The sequence below is a fragment of the Lontra canadensis genome, unplaced genomic scaffold, assembly GCF_010015895.1.
Source record: "Lontra canadensis isolate GAN:19392208 unplaced genomic scaffold, GSC_riverotter_1.0 scaffold81, whole genome shotgun sequence".
Lineage (NCBI taxonomy): Eukaryota > Metazoa > Chordata > Mammalia > Carnivora > Mustelidae > Lontra > Lontra canadensis.
In genome coordinates, this window is record NW_022631075.1 from 276,543 (window position 1) to 294,591 (window position 18,049).

The 18,049-nt window shown below is 48.2% G+C and overlaps 1 protein-coding gene, 1 non-coding gene and 1 pseudogene across 2 annotated transcripts; 1 reads left to right on the plus strand and 2 right to left on the minus strand.

Annotated features, from left to right (window-relative positions):
* Positions 1–640: 640 nt before the first annotated feature.
* Positions 641–7,773, plus strand: LOC116882131 (annotated as a pseudogene).
* A 3,369-nt stretch (positions 7,774–11,142) lies between these two features.
* Positions 11,143–16,170, minus strand: RPL39 (ribosomal protein L39). The gene is made up of 3 exons (XM_032882284.1): positions 16,117–16,170; positions 14,387–14,490; positions 11,143–11,312 (listed from the first exon to the last, which is right to left on the minus strand). The coding sequence occupies exons 1-3, from the start codon at positions 16,117–16,119 to the stop codon at positions 11,264–11,266; spliced, it is 156 nt and encodes a 51-aa protein (XP_032738175.1). The 5' UTR covers positions 16,120–16,170; the 3' UTR covers positions 11,143–11,263.
* LOC116882167 lies at positions 11,817–11,948 on the minus strand. The gene has a single exon (XR_004385566.1). It is a non-coding gene; the product is annotated as a small nucleolar RNA SNORA69 (small nucleolar RNA).
* Positions 16,171–18,049: the final 1,879 nt, after the last annotated feature.

Below are 18,049 nucleotides of genomic sequence, written 5' to 3' on the forward strand. Positions count from 1 at the left end.
AATAAAAATAATCAGAATAAAATGGAGTCAGGAGGCCAGAAAGGCGAGCTCCCATGCCCCACCATTCACGGTCAACTGCAGACCACAGCAGGAAGAAGCCCACACTTGACCCCCGAAAAGAGGAGGAAGAATGATTTTCTCCTTGCCAAGCCAATGAGCAGCTGGCATAGTTCAGCCAATGAAAAACCACCACACTCTGAATTCCCAGTTTCCTCCAACGGACTTGTTCGTTTATAACAGCCTCTCCCAACTCTCTCCTTTCCTCTTCCAAAGAGCCTCCTTTGTTTGCTGCTTTTGCCTTGGTTTGCGTGTCCTGAAATGCAATAATCTGCTGTTCCTGAATAAACTCATTTTTGTTGGTGTCATAAGTTTTTTTTTAAGATTTTATTTACTTGGACGGTGTGCACAAGCCGGGGATGGGCAGAGGGAGAAGCAGGCTCCCCGCTGAGCAGGGAACCCTACGCGGGGCTCAATCCCAGGACCCTGGGATCATGAAGGCAGTGGCTTAACCCAGCCAAAGGCAGCCGCTTAACCGACTGAGCCACCCAGGCGCCCCTGAGCTTTACTTTTAAGGTTAATATACTGTACAGCAATGAGAATGAATCACCCACAACTGCACACAGTAACAAAATCTCATATGATGGTGAATGAGCAAAACAAAGGTAATTATTGCATTCATATAAAATGCAAGCATAGGCAACACTACCCTCTGCTGTTAGCTGTTGGGACAGTGGTTACATTTGGGGGTGATCGTGCCTGCAAAGGAGCCCAAGGAGGGGCTTCTGGGATGCTGATCACGTTCTGTTGTCTGACCTGGATGGTGGTGAACCATTGAATTCACCCTGTGAAAATTTATCAAGCTATACACTTATAATAGATATGTGCACCTTTTTGTATGATATATACATATGTGTGTGTATATATATATATATTTTTAAGATTTTATTTATTTTTTTAGGAGAGAGAGATCATGAGCAGCAGGGGAAGGGCAGAGGGAGAAGCAAACTCCCAGCTGAGCAGGGAACCCAACTCGGGGCTTGATCCCAGGACCCCGGGATCATGACCTGAGCCAAAAAAGGCAGCTGCTCAACCAACTGAGCCACCCAGGCGCCCCTGTATGTAATATATTTTTTTAAGATTTCACCTATTTATTTGACAGACAGAGATCACAAGTAGGCAGAGAGGCAGGCAGAGAGAGAGGAGGAAGCAGGCTCCCTGCTGAGCAGAGAGCCCGATGCGGGACTCCATCCCAGGACCTTGAGACCATGACCTGAGCCGAATGCAGAGGCTTTAACCCACTGAGCCACGCAGGCGCCCCCTGTATGTAATATTTTAATAGAATTTTAAAAATAGCCTGTAATTCCAGATTGGTTGGTGGGGGGGGAAGGTGTTAAATTTAAAATTTTCCCGTTTTCTTTGCTTCTTCTCAGAACTGACTTGGGTCTGGCCTGCGCAGCTGGGTCTTTGCTTCCTGGGTCTGCTTTTCCAACATTTCCCTCCCCACTACTGTTCTGTGCATGTCTGTCTTTCTGGAGCCTCGCTAAACTCTCTGCATTATCCGCTCTGCTGGAATCTAAATCGTTCAAATTGATCAAGAGAACAGTTGCATTTCAGGGCAGGCTGAGTGAGAGCCAAGTCCCTCTGGCTGTTCCAGCAGCTTCCCCCGCGCAGCCCCAAGTGGCCTTGACAGGGACCAAGTTTCGGGTGCCCGTGGCTGCGGCAAAGGAGGTCCTCCTCCCAGACAGTGAGTGGTATGAACAGTGCCATGTCCGCCAGGCCCCCTTCTCCAGGTCCTTTCGCTAGCGCCTCATACTCCAGCCACCTACCCGCTGCGCGTGCATGGTGGGGGCTGGGGAGAGAGGGCTGGGCTCCCAGTGTGTCCCCCTGGGAACCTGGCTGAGGCCTTCCCCAAGTCCCCAGGCAAGTCACGGTGCCCTGACTCCTGGTCTATGTGTTCAGGCCCCCAGTTTGTACTGCTCTCGCTCCCTTCCATGCCTGTTACCCCCCTTCATCCACTGGCTGGCTCCGGACACTGCCAGAGCCCCTCCTTTGTGTCAAATGTGGGGTTAGGTGAGAACAATCTGCCGCAGAGCAGGGCAGATCCATCGCTGCCTTTGTAGAGTCCGGTCTAGGGAGGGAGGCAGAGAATGAACCGCACTCATTTTCTTCACAGAGACAGTTTGAAGGACACCTACAGGCCGACTGCAGAGGTACTAAGGAGAAGGACCCAGATGGATAGAGGGGAGAGAGCAGGGAGTCAGGGAACGTGTCTCTGCAGAGGTGGAAAGTAGGCTGAGACCCGAAGGACAAATGGGAGTTTCACCAGGTGAAGAGGGAGAACATTCCCTATGGGGGGATAGCATGTGCAAAGGCCCTGAGGCAGGGTGGAGCTTGGGGCTCCGGGAGACGAAGAGGCCAGTGTGGCTGGATCCAGCTTAGAGTGAAGAGGGGGTAGGAACCGTGCTGTGTTTCTTTGGGGCCCTTTGAAGACTTGACCCCACAAGGAGTGTGAAGTGGTGGAAAAGGGGAGTGGTGTGCTGAGCAGTACCTGTGTTTCCTAAAGCTCCCTGAGGCTGGCTGCCATGCTCGTAAGCCAGGATTTCTCAGACTCATCACTTTTGACCTTTGGGGTCCGACAATTCTTTGCTTCTTTGCTGTGGAGGAATGCCTGGTGCATTGAAGGATGGTTTTTTATGTTTTTGTCTTAAAGATTTTATTTATTTATGAGAGAGAGAGAGAGAGAGAGAAAACATGAGTTGGGGGGCAGAAGGAAAGGGAGAAACCAACTCCCCACCAGGGAAGGAGCCCGATGTGGGGCTCCATCTCAGGACTCCAAGGCCGTGACCCGAGCTGAAGGCAGACACCTCACCAACTGAGCCACCCATGCGCCCCATATGGAAGGATGTTTAGCGGCATCCCGGGCCTCTACCCACGACCTGTCAGTGACACCTTCCTTCCCACTGTCGTAAGCCAAGACGTCAGACATTGTCAAATGTCCCCTGGGAGGGGCAGGGAAGGCTGCAAGCCACAGAATTGCTCCCAGTGAAGGATGACTGTCAAACCATTTATTTCGGTCAGGCCAGTCCGTTCTCCCAGATGAAGGTCTGCTGCCATCTCTCCCTCTTTCCCAGACCTGCACAGACGAGGGACACAGGCACATTAACAGCTGCATGCGGCGCTCACCGCAGTACTCTTTCAGGCCACACTGGGCTCTGGTTGCCCAAACACTCCTCAGGGTTTTGCATGGGCAGGGGCTGGACGTTCATGTCCCTGGCCTAGAAGAGGTCCGGTGAAGTGTTAACAGTTAACATTTCACTCCGTCCAATCTGGTTCTCATTGCCATTCCTGCTAACAGCAGCTAGCCGGCAGCTTAAGCACTCAAAATTTTAGCTGCTAGACTGGCAGGAATGAGAGTTGCAGAACCTTCTCGAACCAGTACAATGGGAGAACACTCGGTACCACAGATCTTTTATAGACATTTTCAGTCCTTACAAACCCAACATAGGAATGATTTTGGCTAAGTCTCTCTCTTTTTATTTTATTAAAGGTTTTATTTATTTATTTGACAGAGAGAGAGAGAGAGAGAGAGAGAGAGAGACAGTGAGAGAGGGAATACAAGAGGGGGAAGCAGGAGAGGGAGAAGCAGGCTTCCCGCCAAGCAGAGAGCCCGATGCGGGACTCGATCCCAGACCCTGAGATCATGACCTGAGCCCAGGGCAGACACTTCACCGACTGAGCCACCCAGGAGCCCCTGGGTAAGTCTCTCACGAGATCAAGTTTGCACAGCTGGCACAGGGAGGGAGCTGGGTGCAGGGCCCGGGACTGTCACTCTCATGTTGCCCTTGAGGGGTTCATATACTCCAAATCAGAATCCTGGAACTGGAAGGGAAGTGGCATCGATGTAGAGGCAGACGCCGAGCCCCGACCTGACTTCTCCCTTGACCATCTGCCCCCGCACTAACGGGCTCTTTTCCTTAGCTTTACCCAGCATGTCACTCACATCGGCGGGGGACAGATGCACCCCGAAACTTCAATCCTGCTCACTCCCCAGCCCTCTTGTTTTCTTGAGGCTTACAGCCAGCAAAGGAAGGGCAGGGTTCAGATCCCAGCTCCGGGGAGGGGTAGGCAGCAGCAACACTGGGTCAACCCCACGTCTTGCTAAATCCGAGCACCCTACCTCTTGCGGTTTGTCAGTGTGGATCTTAAATGTCTCAAGCTCCCAGTATTCCTCCTCAGGAACCGATCTCATCCCTCCCATCTGGGAAATGGAACATGGGCAGGTGGACGAGCTAGGGAGAGGCCGCGGGAACCAGAACCACCTCCCAGGCTCAACAGTAACCCGTTTTGCACAAGCAGCCCACCCTCCTGTCCGCACCGTTTCCCCCTCTCATTTCCAACACTAGCTACGTAAGGTCCGTAGGGAAGCTCCCTCCGCATCAGTGCCACCTTTGCCCTGTCCCAGCCTCCTCTGAAGAGTGAGGTGAAGGTATTTTTTTCTAAGATTTTATTTATTTATTTGACAGACAGAGATCACAAGCAGGCAGAGAGGCAGGCAGAGAGAGAGGGAGAAGCAGGCTCCCTGCTGAGCAGAGAGCCCAATGTGGGGCTCGATCCCAGGACCCTGGAATCATGACCTGAGCCGAAGGCAGAGGCTTTAACCCACTGCGCCACCCAGGCACCCTGAGGCGAAGGTATTTTTAATATTCCAAAACATCACATGCCATAACTGCTGATCAGACCAAGACCCTCCGCTTTGGCCCTGTGGACACTTGTCACAGGCTGACACTTACTGCCATCCACACAGCCACAGCTCCCAGGTTCCTAGGTTGGTGAGTTGGTATACTGTAGCTCACTCTTCCAATTTCTGGTCATCACTGGTCCTTAAGGGTTATGGTCATCAGAGCCTGCTAACGGGGTGCTAGGCTGGGGAGCCCTGTGCCATGCCACGCCTACCACTCGTTGCCTCCGCTACGCCCAGCACGGGGTCCCTACAAACCAGATATAGGATTGCCCCCAAACTGGATTCCCCACTTTCTCTTGCTATAGTTTCACCTTCATTCCACACATAATTAGGAAACTTTGTTTCCCTTCCCACCTTTTCTAGACGTTTGTTCTGGCTTCCGTGGTAGCCTGTTACCAGCCTGACATACAGGTGTCTATCTACCAGCTGCTCCCAGGTACCTAGAACAGTGCTTGACACATAAACGCCCAGTAAATTTTAGATTTAGTAAATGCCAAAATGGTCTTTTGATTTCTCTCAACCATTTAAAGATGCAGAAATTTAGTTCACAGGCTCTGCAAGACCAGACAGACCAGTTTGATAACCCCCCATTCAGAGGATTCCTACTTGTTTTGAAGACCCGTGGGGGCGCCTGGGTGGCCCAGTTGTTGGACATCTGCCTTTGGCTGGAGTCGTGATCCCGGGGTCCTGGAATTGAGCCCCGCATCGGGCTCCCTGCTCGGCGGGAAGCCTGCTTCTCCCTCTCTGACTCCCCCTGCTTGTGTTCCCTCTCTCGCTGTCTCTCTATGTCAAATAAATAAACAAAATCTAAAAAAAAGACTGGCATTAGTCCACCCCTTGGTTCCAGCATGTGGGGTGGCATGTCCCCAGCCCGCCAGCCGTGCACCCGCTCCCTGCTCTCTGCGGTCACGAAGGGTGACCAGGCCTCAGCGTGAACCACTGCCACCGGCCAGGGCTGGGCAGTGGCTGCCTGGGCTCCACGGAGGTGAAAGGCAAGTCTGGAGCTGAATTTCATCAGTTTTCACTGGAAAGATTAAAAAAAAGCCTGGAGAATTTGAGTTTTACAGGTTACTGCAACATTTTCATAAGATACCCAATGTTAGGGGCGCCTGGGTGGCTCAGTCGGTTAAGCCGCTGCCTTCGGCTCAGGTCATGATCCCAGGGTCCTGGAATCGAGTCCCTCATCAGGCTCCTTGCTTGGCAGGGAGCCTGCTTCTCTCTCCACCTCTGCCTGCTGCTCTGCCTGCTTGTGCACTCGAGTTGACTCTCTCTCTCTCTCTCTCTCTGACAAATAAATAAATAAATAAAGTCTTAAAATCTTTAAAAAAAAAAAGATACCCAATGTTGATTTTTTTTAAAGATTTTATTCATTTATTTGATAGAGATCACAAGTAGGCTGAGAGACAGGCAGATAGAGAGAGGAGGAAGCAGGCTCCCCGCTGAGCAGAGCCCGACACGGGGCTCGATCCCAGGACCCTGGGATCAGGACCCGAGCCGAAGGCAGAGGCTTTAACCCACTGAGCCACCCAGGTGCCCCCCCAATGTTGACGTTTTAGTAGGCTACACAGACATCCATGGAGACTTACTACCTAGAAATAATGATGATAATTATCACAAAGCTGTCTCAATGGCCAATTCACTGCTTAAGATTTTTATACAGAAATATTAATAAGCAGACTACAGTGCCTTTGGTACAGGCACACTAATAAAGAAGAATGTTGTTGTTGTTTTTTTACGATTTTATTTATTTATTTGTCAGAAAGAGAGAGTGCACACAAGCGCGGGGAGCAGCAGGCAGAGGGAGAAAAGCAGGCTCCCTGCTGAGCAAGGAGCCCGGTGTGGGACTTGATCCCAGGACCCTGAGATCAGGGCCCAAGCCAAAGGCAGCTGCTTAACCAACTGAGCCACCCAGGCGTCCCGATGAATAATGTTTTAACCAATCTACTGCATCCTGACAACCACAGAAAAAAACCACATATAGTCATTGGTATGCCCCAAGACTTTAGACCTGTGTCTTCTTTTACAGACGTGGATATTCTCCAAGAAACACATTGTAGGGTTCGTCTTTACAAATAGGGCACTGAGAAGCCCTAGGGATTCTACATCCAGATGGCTCCAGTGTCACGGTCACATCACATGGCTTAGAGAAGGTCCCAGGGATCTTTATATCCAGACTACATCTGGCTCAAAGCACAAGACTATTAGCTGTTAATGATGAAGTTTTAGTAGTTAACAGCATAGAAGTTTCAGAGAAGAGTCTTGATCAAGTAACAGACATGATGATTGCCAACAGCCACAACCTCGTTATACCCGTGAGACCCACAAACGAGAGGAATACTGTTGTTTGGAACAGTCAGACATCGGCAGCTCTGGCCCATCCAAGAGAACAGTCTCCTGGGCTACCCCAGTAGGTAGAACTGAGCTTTAAGCCAGAGGATGGGGTCAGTGATGAGGATGACATTATTGAAGGTAACAGAGTGCCGCAGCAGATTCCTAAAGCAGTTCCTAATACTGAGAGCCTCGAATCATTACCATAAACAGAACTCAATTCTGAGTCTGGACAGAATGGTTTTATCCCTTCTAATGAAGTAAGCTTAGCACCTGTAGCAAGTGGCAGAAGTAGAGAAACACATGCTCCAGATCAAAAACTCTTAGAAGATGGAACGATCATAACACTATGAAACCTTTGTCCGAATGTCCTTGGAGTAAGGATGCCGCAGGGACTTGTAAATCAGGCTAGTTTAAAGTATATGTACCTCTGAACCGGAGACCTCCAGTAGGCATGAGAAAAATAAAATCGCAAGCTTAAAATGTTACTAAAGCAGTAGTTTGATCATTGTTAATACAAACTTTGGTTTGTCAGAGGTTTGTCTTAAAGGGGCCTTTGCTCATGAAATTATGTGCTTTCGCTATTTGTCTCTGCAGAACTGGGTCAGAGCACTTTCTCAGAACTGAGAGGACCAGATCTTTTCCGTTCGAAGTGGTTGTCATTGCCATATTTAACCAGCTGTGCGGAGCCCAGTTAGCATTCCCTTTACCTATTTGTTTTAAAGATTTTATTTATTTATTTGACAGAGATCACAAGTAGGCAGAGAGGCAGGCAGAAAGAGGAGAGGGGGAAGCAGGCTCCCCGCGGAGCAGAGAGCCCGATGCGGGGCTCAATCCCAGGACCCTGAGATCATGACCTGAGCTGAAGACAGAGGCTTAACCCACTGAGCCACCCAGATGCCCCATACCTATTTTTTTTTTTTTAAGTTCTAATGTGAAGAAGACTGATTCTGTCCTTTGGTAGCTTGGGGACCTCAGCTCCTACGTTTATGGTTTTTTTTATGTTGTTCCTCTGTGCTCATTGTTATGAGTAATTTCTTCAAATGCTTTTTTTTCCTCTAACATCTAATAAGTCAAACCGACTGCCTGTTTTGGGGAGTTGCTTCCTATGTCATCAAGCACTGAAGCCAGGTTCCTGAATTAAGAAACTCAAACAGCCGTTCAATTCAAAGCTTGTCATCCTACAGCTTTCACATTTACTCTCATTAGTCTCATTCCACGTGCATGTAACTTAAATGTTGCAAAAGGCAGTTCTGTAACTGGTAGTATGTGGGACTCCCTTAATCTCCTCTCACCCTCATTCCCTTATCATTGGCAACCATTCCTTTTGTTGCTGGTGTGTGTTTTGTTGGTGTGCTTTTATACTCTCATGTATTTGAGCAGTAGGCATCATTCTGGATTTTAAAATGCACCCAAATTAAGAGATTTTTACACACAGGACAACTTGAGGGCTTTTTTATATGAGATACTTGATTTTTTTCCTTAATGGGATTTCTAGGAACCCTGCCTACACTTAACAAAAAAAATTATATATATTCACCTTGGACAGGTGGAGTTTATTGGTATTAATTTTATGAGGCTATTTATTAGTTTCCAATGCATCCACTTAGAACAAGTGAAGGGTAAGGCTGCTAACTTCCATTCCTCACCCGATTTCCCTGTACAACAGGCCTGTATACAGAAACCCGGGACCGTGTGAAGTATTAATTTTCCTGTGGCTTATGGCTACTTCTCTAGGAGTTACTCATTTTATGGTAGGGCTAGAATGGGTATCTTTGTAACAGTTGCATGCTATGCAATTGGTTATTTTCTCTCCATGGTAAAGATGAAGAAGTCTGGGACTGAAAGGTCACTTGACTCAGAATACCTATTTTGTTCACATTACCACTAGACAGATTATCACTGAACTATTAATTGCACATTATGTAATGCAATGTACCTTTTTGTTGAATTCACCCAAATTCTTCCACTCCTACACCACCATTTGTTCATGGCATTCCAGCTTTAATCTTCTGTGAGGTATAGGAATTTGATTCTACATCGGCAAAATGTGACCATGTAGGTCAAATTTCATTTGTTGGTGCAGAGGCTCGACGTTTTGAGTAAAAATCCTTTCACATACTTTTTTTTTCAAAGATTTCATTTATTTGGGGCGCCTGGCAGTGGGTTAAGCCTCTGCCGTCAGCTCGGGTCATGATCCCAGGGTCCTGGGATTGAGCCCTGCATCAGGCTCTCTGCTCAGCGGGGAGCCTGCCTCCCCCTCTCTCTCTGCCTGCCTCTCTGCCTACTTATGATCTGTCAAATAAATAAAATCTTAAAAAAAAATTTCATTTATTTGAGAATGAGAGAGCGAGTGAACATGAGAAGGTTAAGATCAGAGGGAGAAGCAGACTCCCCGCAGAGCAGGGAGATGATCCTGGGACTCCAGGACTATGACCTGAGCCAAAGGCAGTCGTTCAACCAATCGAGCCACCCAGGCGCCCCATGTACTTTTTTTTTTTAACCAAGTTTTAATATCTGAACTTTTCTCTTGGGGGAAAAACACTTCAGGGTTTGACTTTTTGTTCAAATTTTAACTATACAGACTTGTCTTGTGTGTATGCATGAAAATGGAAATCAAAGCTGCTAGTGCTTTTTAATTATCCTAAGGGTGTATATCATGGTGTTTAAACTAGATTTCTCATTTAAATGATTGGTGAAATAATTACTAGTTGTATTGTAAAACCAACAGATCTTGGTTCTACAAAATGTCGGTTCATTGGTAGTCTGAATCAATTATTTCAAGTGTACCTTAACAGAGATATCAGTGGGTTCAACATAGAATTTTATAGTACAAGACAAGCCTAACTGAATTTTGTTCTGTATCTTGAGTAAATTTATATTGTTCTCAGCAATCAACAAAATATATGCACTTTTGTGAACTATGAATGTTCTAATTAAATTTTACCTGCGACGTTTTGTACATGAATGATGCTTTATATTTCAACTATCAAATGTATTTTACTACAGTTTTATTATAAAAAAAAATGTTCATCATCGGGGCACCTGGGTGGCTCAGTGGGTTAAAGCCTCTGCCTTCGGCTCAGGTCATGTTCCCAGGGTCCTGGGATCGAGCCCCGCATCAGGCTCTCTGCTCAGCGGGGAGCCTGCTTCCTCCTCTCTGCCTACTTGTGATCTGTCAAATAAATAAATAAAATCTTAAAAAAAAAAAGTTCATTATCACCAAATAAACTTTGACTTTAAAAATCAAATTAGCTTGAGTTGTTTATTATGTTCTACAGTTATAGACTTGTATTACTTCTCAGCCTTTTGGCTAAGATCAAGTGTACAAATACAGACTTGTAAAAGAAAACTGGCATAGAGCAGCAGATAAAGATGTTATTTAAAAATGCACTATACCGGGGCACCTGGGTGGCTTAGAGGGTTGGGGCCTCTGTCTTTGGCTCGGGTTGTGGTCCCGGGGTCCTGGGACTGAGCCCTGTAAGGAGCCTGTTTCCCCATCTCTGTCTCTGCCTGCCTCTCTGCCCGCTTATGGTCTCTGTCAAATAAATAAATAAAATCTTTATAAAAATTAAAAAAGAAAAAAAGAATGTGCTACACCCACAGGTATGACAACACATATATTCACTTCCCACAAGGTCTAAGAGCCATTAGCCACATGGAGCATCTTAATTAAAATTAAATAAAAATTCAAAAGTCAGTTCTTTATTCAAACTGGCCATGCTTTGTTTTTTAAGATTTTGTTTGAGAAAGAGCATGAGTGGGGTGGGGGGAGGGGCAGAGGGACAAGGAGACCCCTGCCCCCCTCCCCAGAAGCTGACTGGAGCCTAAGGCAGGCGCTTAAGGCACTGAGCCAACCCAGGTGCCCCCTAGCCACAATTTACATACTTGGTCATCAGGGGACATTTCTATCACTGCAGAAAAGTTCCACTGGTGATCTAACAGGAGGGGGAATTCAGTACTTCACAAATCAGAAACACAACAGCAGTATAGCTCAAAGGTCTCACATTTATTACCAAAGCAACCGACTGATGCAGAGCTATAGTAACAGAAAAATCTTTCACTGATTAAGTGGTATCTATCGGCCTGGCAGAAAGGTGTTTACAGGGTGATGGAATAGAACACATGATCTTCAAGTAGCTTAATTAAATACGTGGTGCCCATTAGGTGTGACATCGTGTGATGTGGGATGCCTTAGAGACCCAGCTTGGTTCTCCTCCAGTGCCTCCTCTTGGAGTTGTACCTGCACAGAAAGACACTGCTGGTTACAAGAGCAGTCTGACCTCAATTCCGCTGCCCCCATTCACCACAAACCCTGCCTTGTCAGTACCATAAAATCCTTCAAAGGCAACGGGTCCCATTTTCCCTTCCTCTAACAGGTTTGGCACTCTCTCTGGAGAGTAAACAGTGATTTGCTAGATGTGTTTAAGAACTCATCAATTCAAATCTTTACCTCTCAAAATGATTCCAGGCTAGGAAAACACACTGGTTCTTAAAGGAGACTGGACCCGTGGGGAAGCTCTCGCCCCTCCCAAGAGTACCAGTACCCCCACCTACTTTGGATTCATACCCGGGGGCTAGACCCAGACACATTTCTTTCGAACACTCCCCAACTTCATCCAAAGCAACATTTCTACCCATGGGTCACCCACAAGTAAAAGCCCCCACATTCATCTTTATGAAAGATCAACACCCCCGATCATTTCAGTATCAAAGCAAGAGATCTGCAGCTCTAAAGCTACCTCAGAATTGTCCATGTCACTCGGTCACGACTTTACCCTCATGAAGGCAAAATCAAACAGGACTGACACAGATTTTCTTTCAGCAGGATAATGTCAGTACGTCCACAAAAGGAAGCACTGTAATTGCAACCTGCTTTCAATACTTTTTTTAAAAGATTGTATTTATTTATTGGACAGAGAGAGAGAGATCACAAGTAGACAGAGAGGCAGGCAGAGAGGGAGAAGCAAGCTCCCCGCTAAGCAGAGAGCCCGATGCGGGGCTCGATCCTAGGACCCCGAGATCGTGACCCGAACTGAAGGCAGAGGCCTAACCCACTGAGCCACCCAGGTGTCCCTCAATACACTTTTAAAAAGCTGCAAGACAGCTGACTTTAACAGAAAGATCATTCAACTGTTGCCAGTTTCCTGGGGCTGAGTTGTATACTTTTTTTTTTAAGATTTTATTTATTTATTTGATAGACAGAGATCACAAGTAGGTAGAGAGGTAGGCAGAGAGAGGAGGAAACAGGCTCCCTGCTGAGCAGAAAGCCCGATGTGGGGCTCCATCCCAGGACACTGGGATCATGACCCGAGCTGAAGGCAGAGGCTTCAAACCCACTGAGCCACCCAGGCACCCCGAGTTGTATACTTTTAACCACACATTTTTTTCATACCGCACAACACCCAAGGACACCAGATGGGCGTATGACAGAGAAACCGGTGTTCACGCCAACACATTAAAAAGGGGCTTTAGAGGGACGCCTGGGTGGCTCAGTTGGTTGAGCAGCTGCCTTCGGCCCAGGTCATGATCCCAGCGTCCTGGGATCGAGTCCCACATCAGACTCCTTGCTCAGCAGGGAGCCTGCTTCTCCCTCTGCCTGCCATTCTGTCTGCCTGTGCTCGCTCTCTCTCCCTCTCTCGCTCTGACAAATAAATAAATAAAATCTTTAAAAAAAAAAAGGGCTTTACAGGGTGCCTGGGTGGCTCAGTCATTAAGCATATGCCTTTGGCTTGGGTCATGATACTGGGGTCCTGGATCGAACCCCACACCAGGCTCCCTGCATAGCAGGGAGCCTGCTTCTCCCTCTCCTTCTGCCCCTGCTTGTGTTCCCTCTCTCGCTGTCAAATAAATAAATCTTTAAATAAATCAAAGGGCTTTACTATGGATGGCTGATTCTCAACAGAAACCCATCATGTGCATACAAGGGCTGAGCTGCCAAAGTAACCATTTGGCCAAGCGAATGGTTTTCTCAGCATCGTTCTGAAGGCAACGCCAGGGGTTTTCTAAGATCCAGCTGCAGTTCTAATCTATTAATATAAATATAAATGATAGAGGCCAGTGTTCAGTATACAGTAACGAAAGGCAGCAACTAACTGGCCTAGAAGGTGAAAGGGTGTGATTTTCACTTGTCTTTTTAACCAGCTAGAAGAATTAAGGAAACAGGCCCCCAAATTCACATCTTGGTCTTCACACCAGCAAACTATTCCCACTTAGACTTGTAATTCAATCAAATCAGAGTCCATATTGGTGTCACGATCTTGGCATTCCTCAGCTTCCAAGTCTATCTTGTGAAAGGGACCCACTGGCTAGGCCCGCTCTATGGTCTCAGCTTAAACAAAAAGGCTTTTCAAATAAAAATTTGGTAATAGTATTTGCTTCCTCCTCCTTTGTGGTCTTTCGGGCTCACTTATTTGGGAAAGCCAGAAAAATCTACTACTTTATTTTATTTTTAAAGATTTTACTTATTTATTTGACAGAGAGAGATCACAAGTATGCAGAGAGGCAGGCAGAGAGAAAGGGGTAAACAGGCTCCCTGCTGATCCTAAGACCCTGAGATCATGACCCGAGCGAAGGCAGAGGCCTAACCCACTGAGCCACCCAGGCGCCCTACTACTTCATTTTAAACCAATCCAAGTTCTGGAAGGTGTTTAACACACAGGGGCTTGTCACTGGATGTAAGCCCTTGAGCAAATACCACCAATTTTTGTGATGCTTATTTTTCTTTCTTTGGAGACCTGTCTCAAGGTCCACCTGGCCCCCCAGAGAGCAGTGAGACTGAAAGGCGCACAGAAAGGCGCACAGGAGACCTGAGTTTTAGGTTTAGCTTTGCCTGTTAGCCTAGGTGACCCTGCAGGCCCTCTGTAGCCATTTGAATAATGTCTTTCCCCCAAAACCATCAATTCAACTACTTCTGCAGTGGAGAGCAATCACCCAATCTTTCAAAAAGATAAACACCTCAAGATGGACTGAGTGAGCAACATGGTCTTTCCCACTGTGATGAGTAAGGAGGACAGCCTTTCACCTTACCTTCTGGCACAGACTGAAAACAACAGGAAATTAACAAATACTGGCATGTCTACCCTGAATCCCAGCTGCGGCCTGGGCTGCTGTACAGAAACATGGAGAAAGCACGTTGTAAAAACGACCACAGGGCAACCCTCTCGGGTCCCCTCCCTCCTCGGGAGCTCTGTACTATCACTTTGCTATCACTCAATAAACCTTGCTTTGCTGCCCACCAAAAACCTAATTAGCTAAAAATAAACTAAAATACAACAGCAACCACAAAAACAAGCTGGTGGTTGTGGGGGTCCTTACCTGATTTTATTACCAGTTTTCATCCGAATCCACTGGGGAATGGGACGATTCTGCTTTTGTTTCTTGGCCAGGAATCGCTTGATCCTGAAAGTCTTGTGAGAAGACTGGGAAGGAAACGTAATCAATTTAGACAGCAACACCGAGAGCTTGCTCCACAGATTCAAAGTCAGATGCCCTCAATCCACAAACATCTGAATGCTTCACCTATACCAAAACCAACGTTCTCAATGCTAAACTCATCCTTCCTTTGCTCTGTTCCTCACAACTTCTGCAGGCAGATACCATAATCCCCACTGTTCGAGTAAAAATCAGCAATAAAAGTCAGGAAAGCAAGTAACCTACCCCAAATCAGAATATTAACGCACAGAGCTGGAATCCAAACCCAGGTCATGTATGCTCCAAGGCTAGGATAACTTCCAGTTGTCCCTGCTGTCACCCCAGGACCCAGAGAACCATTGGGGATGGCTGGAGAACTTGGTTTTCTCAAAAGAACACAGCTTTTTGTCAACCAGAACAATCTAGCGCTTGCAAGTCAAGGAGTTTCAGTGCACAATGTAAAACAGGGCTAGCTAACCACACGGAGAGCGCATGCGCCAGAGCGAGCGAGTGGGCGGGGCATGAGGAGTCAGTCCCCTGGCAGAGCCGATTCCTCGCTGAGGGCGGAGCCAGATGCAGGCCTGGATCCCAGGACCCTCAGATCGTGACCGGAGCCCAAATGAAGAGTGGGCCGCTTAAACGACTGAGCCACCCAAGCGTCTCCCCGCCCCTTCTCATTTTGGCATGAATTCTACTCTATTAAAATATATTTTCAAGGACGACTTTCCCAATTTCTCATTTCATTTTCTGCCTTTAAGAGCCCGGGTCATCCAAGTCCATCCTCGTCCACTCCCGCTCCTCCGTTTGCCGTACAATCCGGAAATGGCAGGAGTGGTAGTCTCAAGTCTGGCCAACGTGGTCCAACACACTCTTGCACCTTGCATAACAGGGGCCCATTACAAAGAAGGCAAATACTACATCCTTGTCTCCCAGCTCACTAGAGCAGCTGTAAATTTCCTGCCAACTAAAAAAACCAGATACCGATCCCTCTCCATACCTCGAAACATACAGCAATTTTAATTTCTCAGAAAACGATCACAGGTAAAACCCACGACCACAATTGTCCGCAGCTGGCATTTTACTAAGAACGCCCGAATGGCACGCAGATCCACACCGCGGCACCCCTCCTTCCAGGTGCTTCCACGGGGAGATGCTAAGTCCCTGAACAAAGGACTAACAAGTCCCGTAAGCTCCTAACGTGGTATGATCCTGGGCGCCACCTTAAAAAACTTCCAAAAATCCAGCAGACCCCATTCCCTTCTCGATGCCTGGCACGTGCGGCGGGCACCCCACTGTCTGGCCACGATTTCTGGAGTGGACACCACCCCCCCCCCCCCCCAGAACCACAGTTCGCTCCAGAAGGGCGAAGGCCAGTGGGAAGCCCTGCTAGCCGGGGCGGCGCACAAAGCACCACCCCTCGGCCCTCGCATCGCCAGATTAGCCAGCCCCTCCTTGATCCCCTGCTAGCTTCCCGCCAGGCCCGCGGACTGGAGCGGTGGCCGTACTCGACCTTCCCTGGAAAAAGGCTTTAAAAGGGCCCCCGCACCTCGACGCAGAGTGTGGCGCCGGCGAGCTCGCAGAGACCTCAGGTTTCGGGAAACCACCCCGGAGCCGATGGGAACGGATGAACTTACCATGATCAATTAACAGCAAGCCGCACACAGCAGGATGGCGACGAAAAAGAGAAAGAAAGAAGAGGCCGGAAGGACGTATTTAGCAGACGCAGCCGAGGGCGGAGCTTAGAAGCCAAAGCCAGAGGCCCAAATCCCCCGCTCCGCCCCCGCGCGTATCCGCGCTGCCGTGGGAATTTGGCAAACCGGGTCTGTGGGTGAGAAAAGGGATTCGCTTTGCAACACTTCCGTAAGTGCGTTCCACAGGAGCCTGTCAGTGTGCTAAGGGCACCGTGCTTCGTGGGTGAGGCCCACAGCCCGTGGTAGATGCCACAGGGGGAGCCCTTCCCGAAGGCGGAGGGAGCAGAGCGGGCAGGGCTAACGTCCAGGGCGGGCGGGGGAGACGTCACGTCCGAGTACGAGGACCTTCCGTCCTGGGCTTGGGAGGGAGCGGCGGGAGGGCGAACCTCCGCCGGGGTGGCCCGGCAGCACCCATCTCCGCCCTGTCTTGATCTGGCCGGGCCGCGCTGGACGGGAAGGGATGGCGATGATGGAGGAAGCAAGAGAGGGCGGCAGGGACTGCCCTAGGAGGGTCCGGTAAGCCCAGGGAAGAGGTTGCTAATCGAGGTCCGAGCGGAGAAAGTTCGGGACAAGCTTTTCCTTGGCTGCTAGGAATGCCAGGCTTTTAACCCACTTTGCAAAATGTATGGGAACTAATGGCATACGTTTTGGATGTTAATGATCCCCGTTTTCTTGTTTTTTTTTTCCTCCACATTTAAAAAACAAAAACTTGTCTGTATATTTGCAGTCACCTCAAGCGGTTTTGCACCAGTAGATTAAGGTGAGGGTTTTTAACCTGGGGTCCACAAATGGTCCATGGATAGAATTCACAGAATACATGAACTTGGATGGGAAAAAAAATCGCAACTTCGTTATTATCAAACTGTCTGAAATTTAACCCTTTCTTTATTTACAAACGTAGGCAGCAAACTGTAGTGGCATTAACAGTACCTGTGACTTTGTCACCAATGGAAATCAAAGATGGTTTCATATTACATTGCAGTTGATGGAGGCCTCTTGAAATATCCTTTATACACTCATCACTTCTTTGGAATTACAGTACAGTAGACCCTTGAACAATATGGGTTTGAACTTCATGGGTCCACTTATAGGTGGATATTTTCGATTAATACAGTACAGAACTATAAATGTGTTTTCCTTATGATTTCCTTTTTTAAAAAAGATGTTATTTGACAGAGAGAGAGAGCACAAGCAGGGGAGCGGCAGAGGGAGAGGAGGCAGACTCCCCATTGACCAGAGAGCCTGACATGGGACTGGGTCCCAGGACCATGGATGGGATCATGACCTGAGGTGAAGGCGGAGACTTCACCGACTGAGCCACCCAGGCGCTCCCCCGCCTTTTTTTGAGAGAGAGAGAGAGTAGGGGAGCAGATGTGCAGAGGGAGAAGAAGAGAGAGGGAGAATCTTAAGCGGGCTCCAGGCCCAGTGCAGAGCCCATCTCAGGGCTTGATCTAATGATCTAATGATCGTGACCTAAGCGGAAATGAAACCGACTAATAATAATAGCAGTAGGGCTATTAAGTTTTGGGGGAGTCAAAAAGTTACATGCAGATTTTCCCCTGCGCTAGGTTGACACCTCTAATCCCTGCATTGTTCAAGGATCAGCTATAGTTATTAGACCCATAAGGGGAACTATGTTAAGAAGACTTTTAAAATAAATTAAGTCAATTTTGGGGCGCTTGGGTGGCTCAGTGGGTTAAAGCCTCTGCCTTCAGCTCAGGTCATGATTCCAGGGTCCTGGGATTGAGCCCCGCATCGGGCTCTCTGATCTGCAGAGAGCTGTTTCCTCCTCTCTCTGTCTGCGCCTACCTCTCTGCCTACTTGTGATCTCGCTCTGACATTTCAACCCGCACACCAGCTCCCCCTCCGCTCCCCC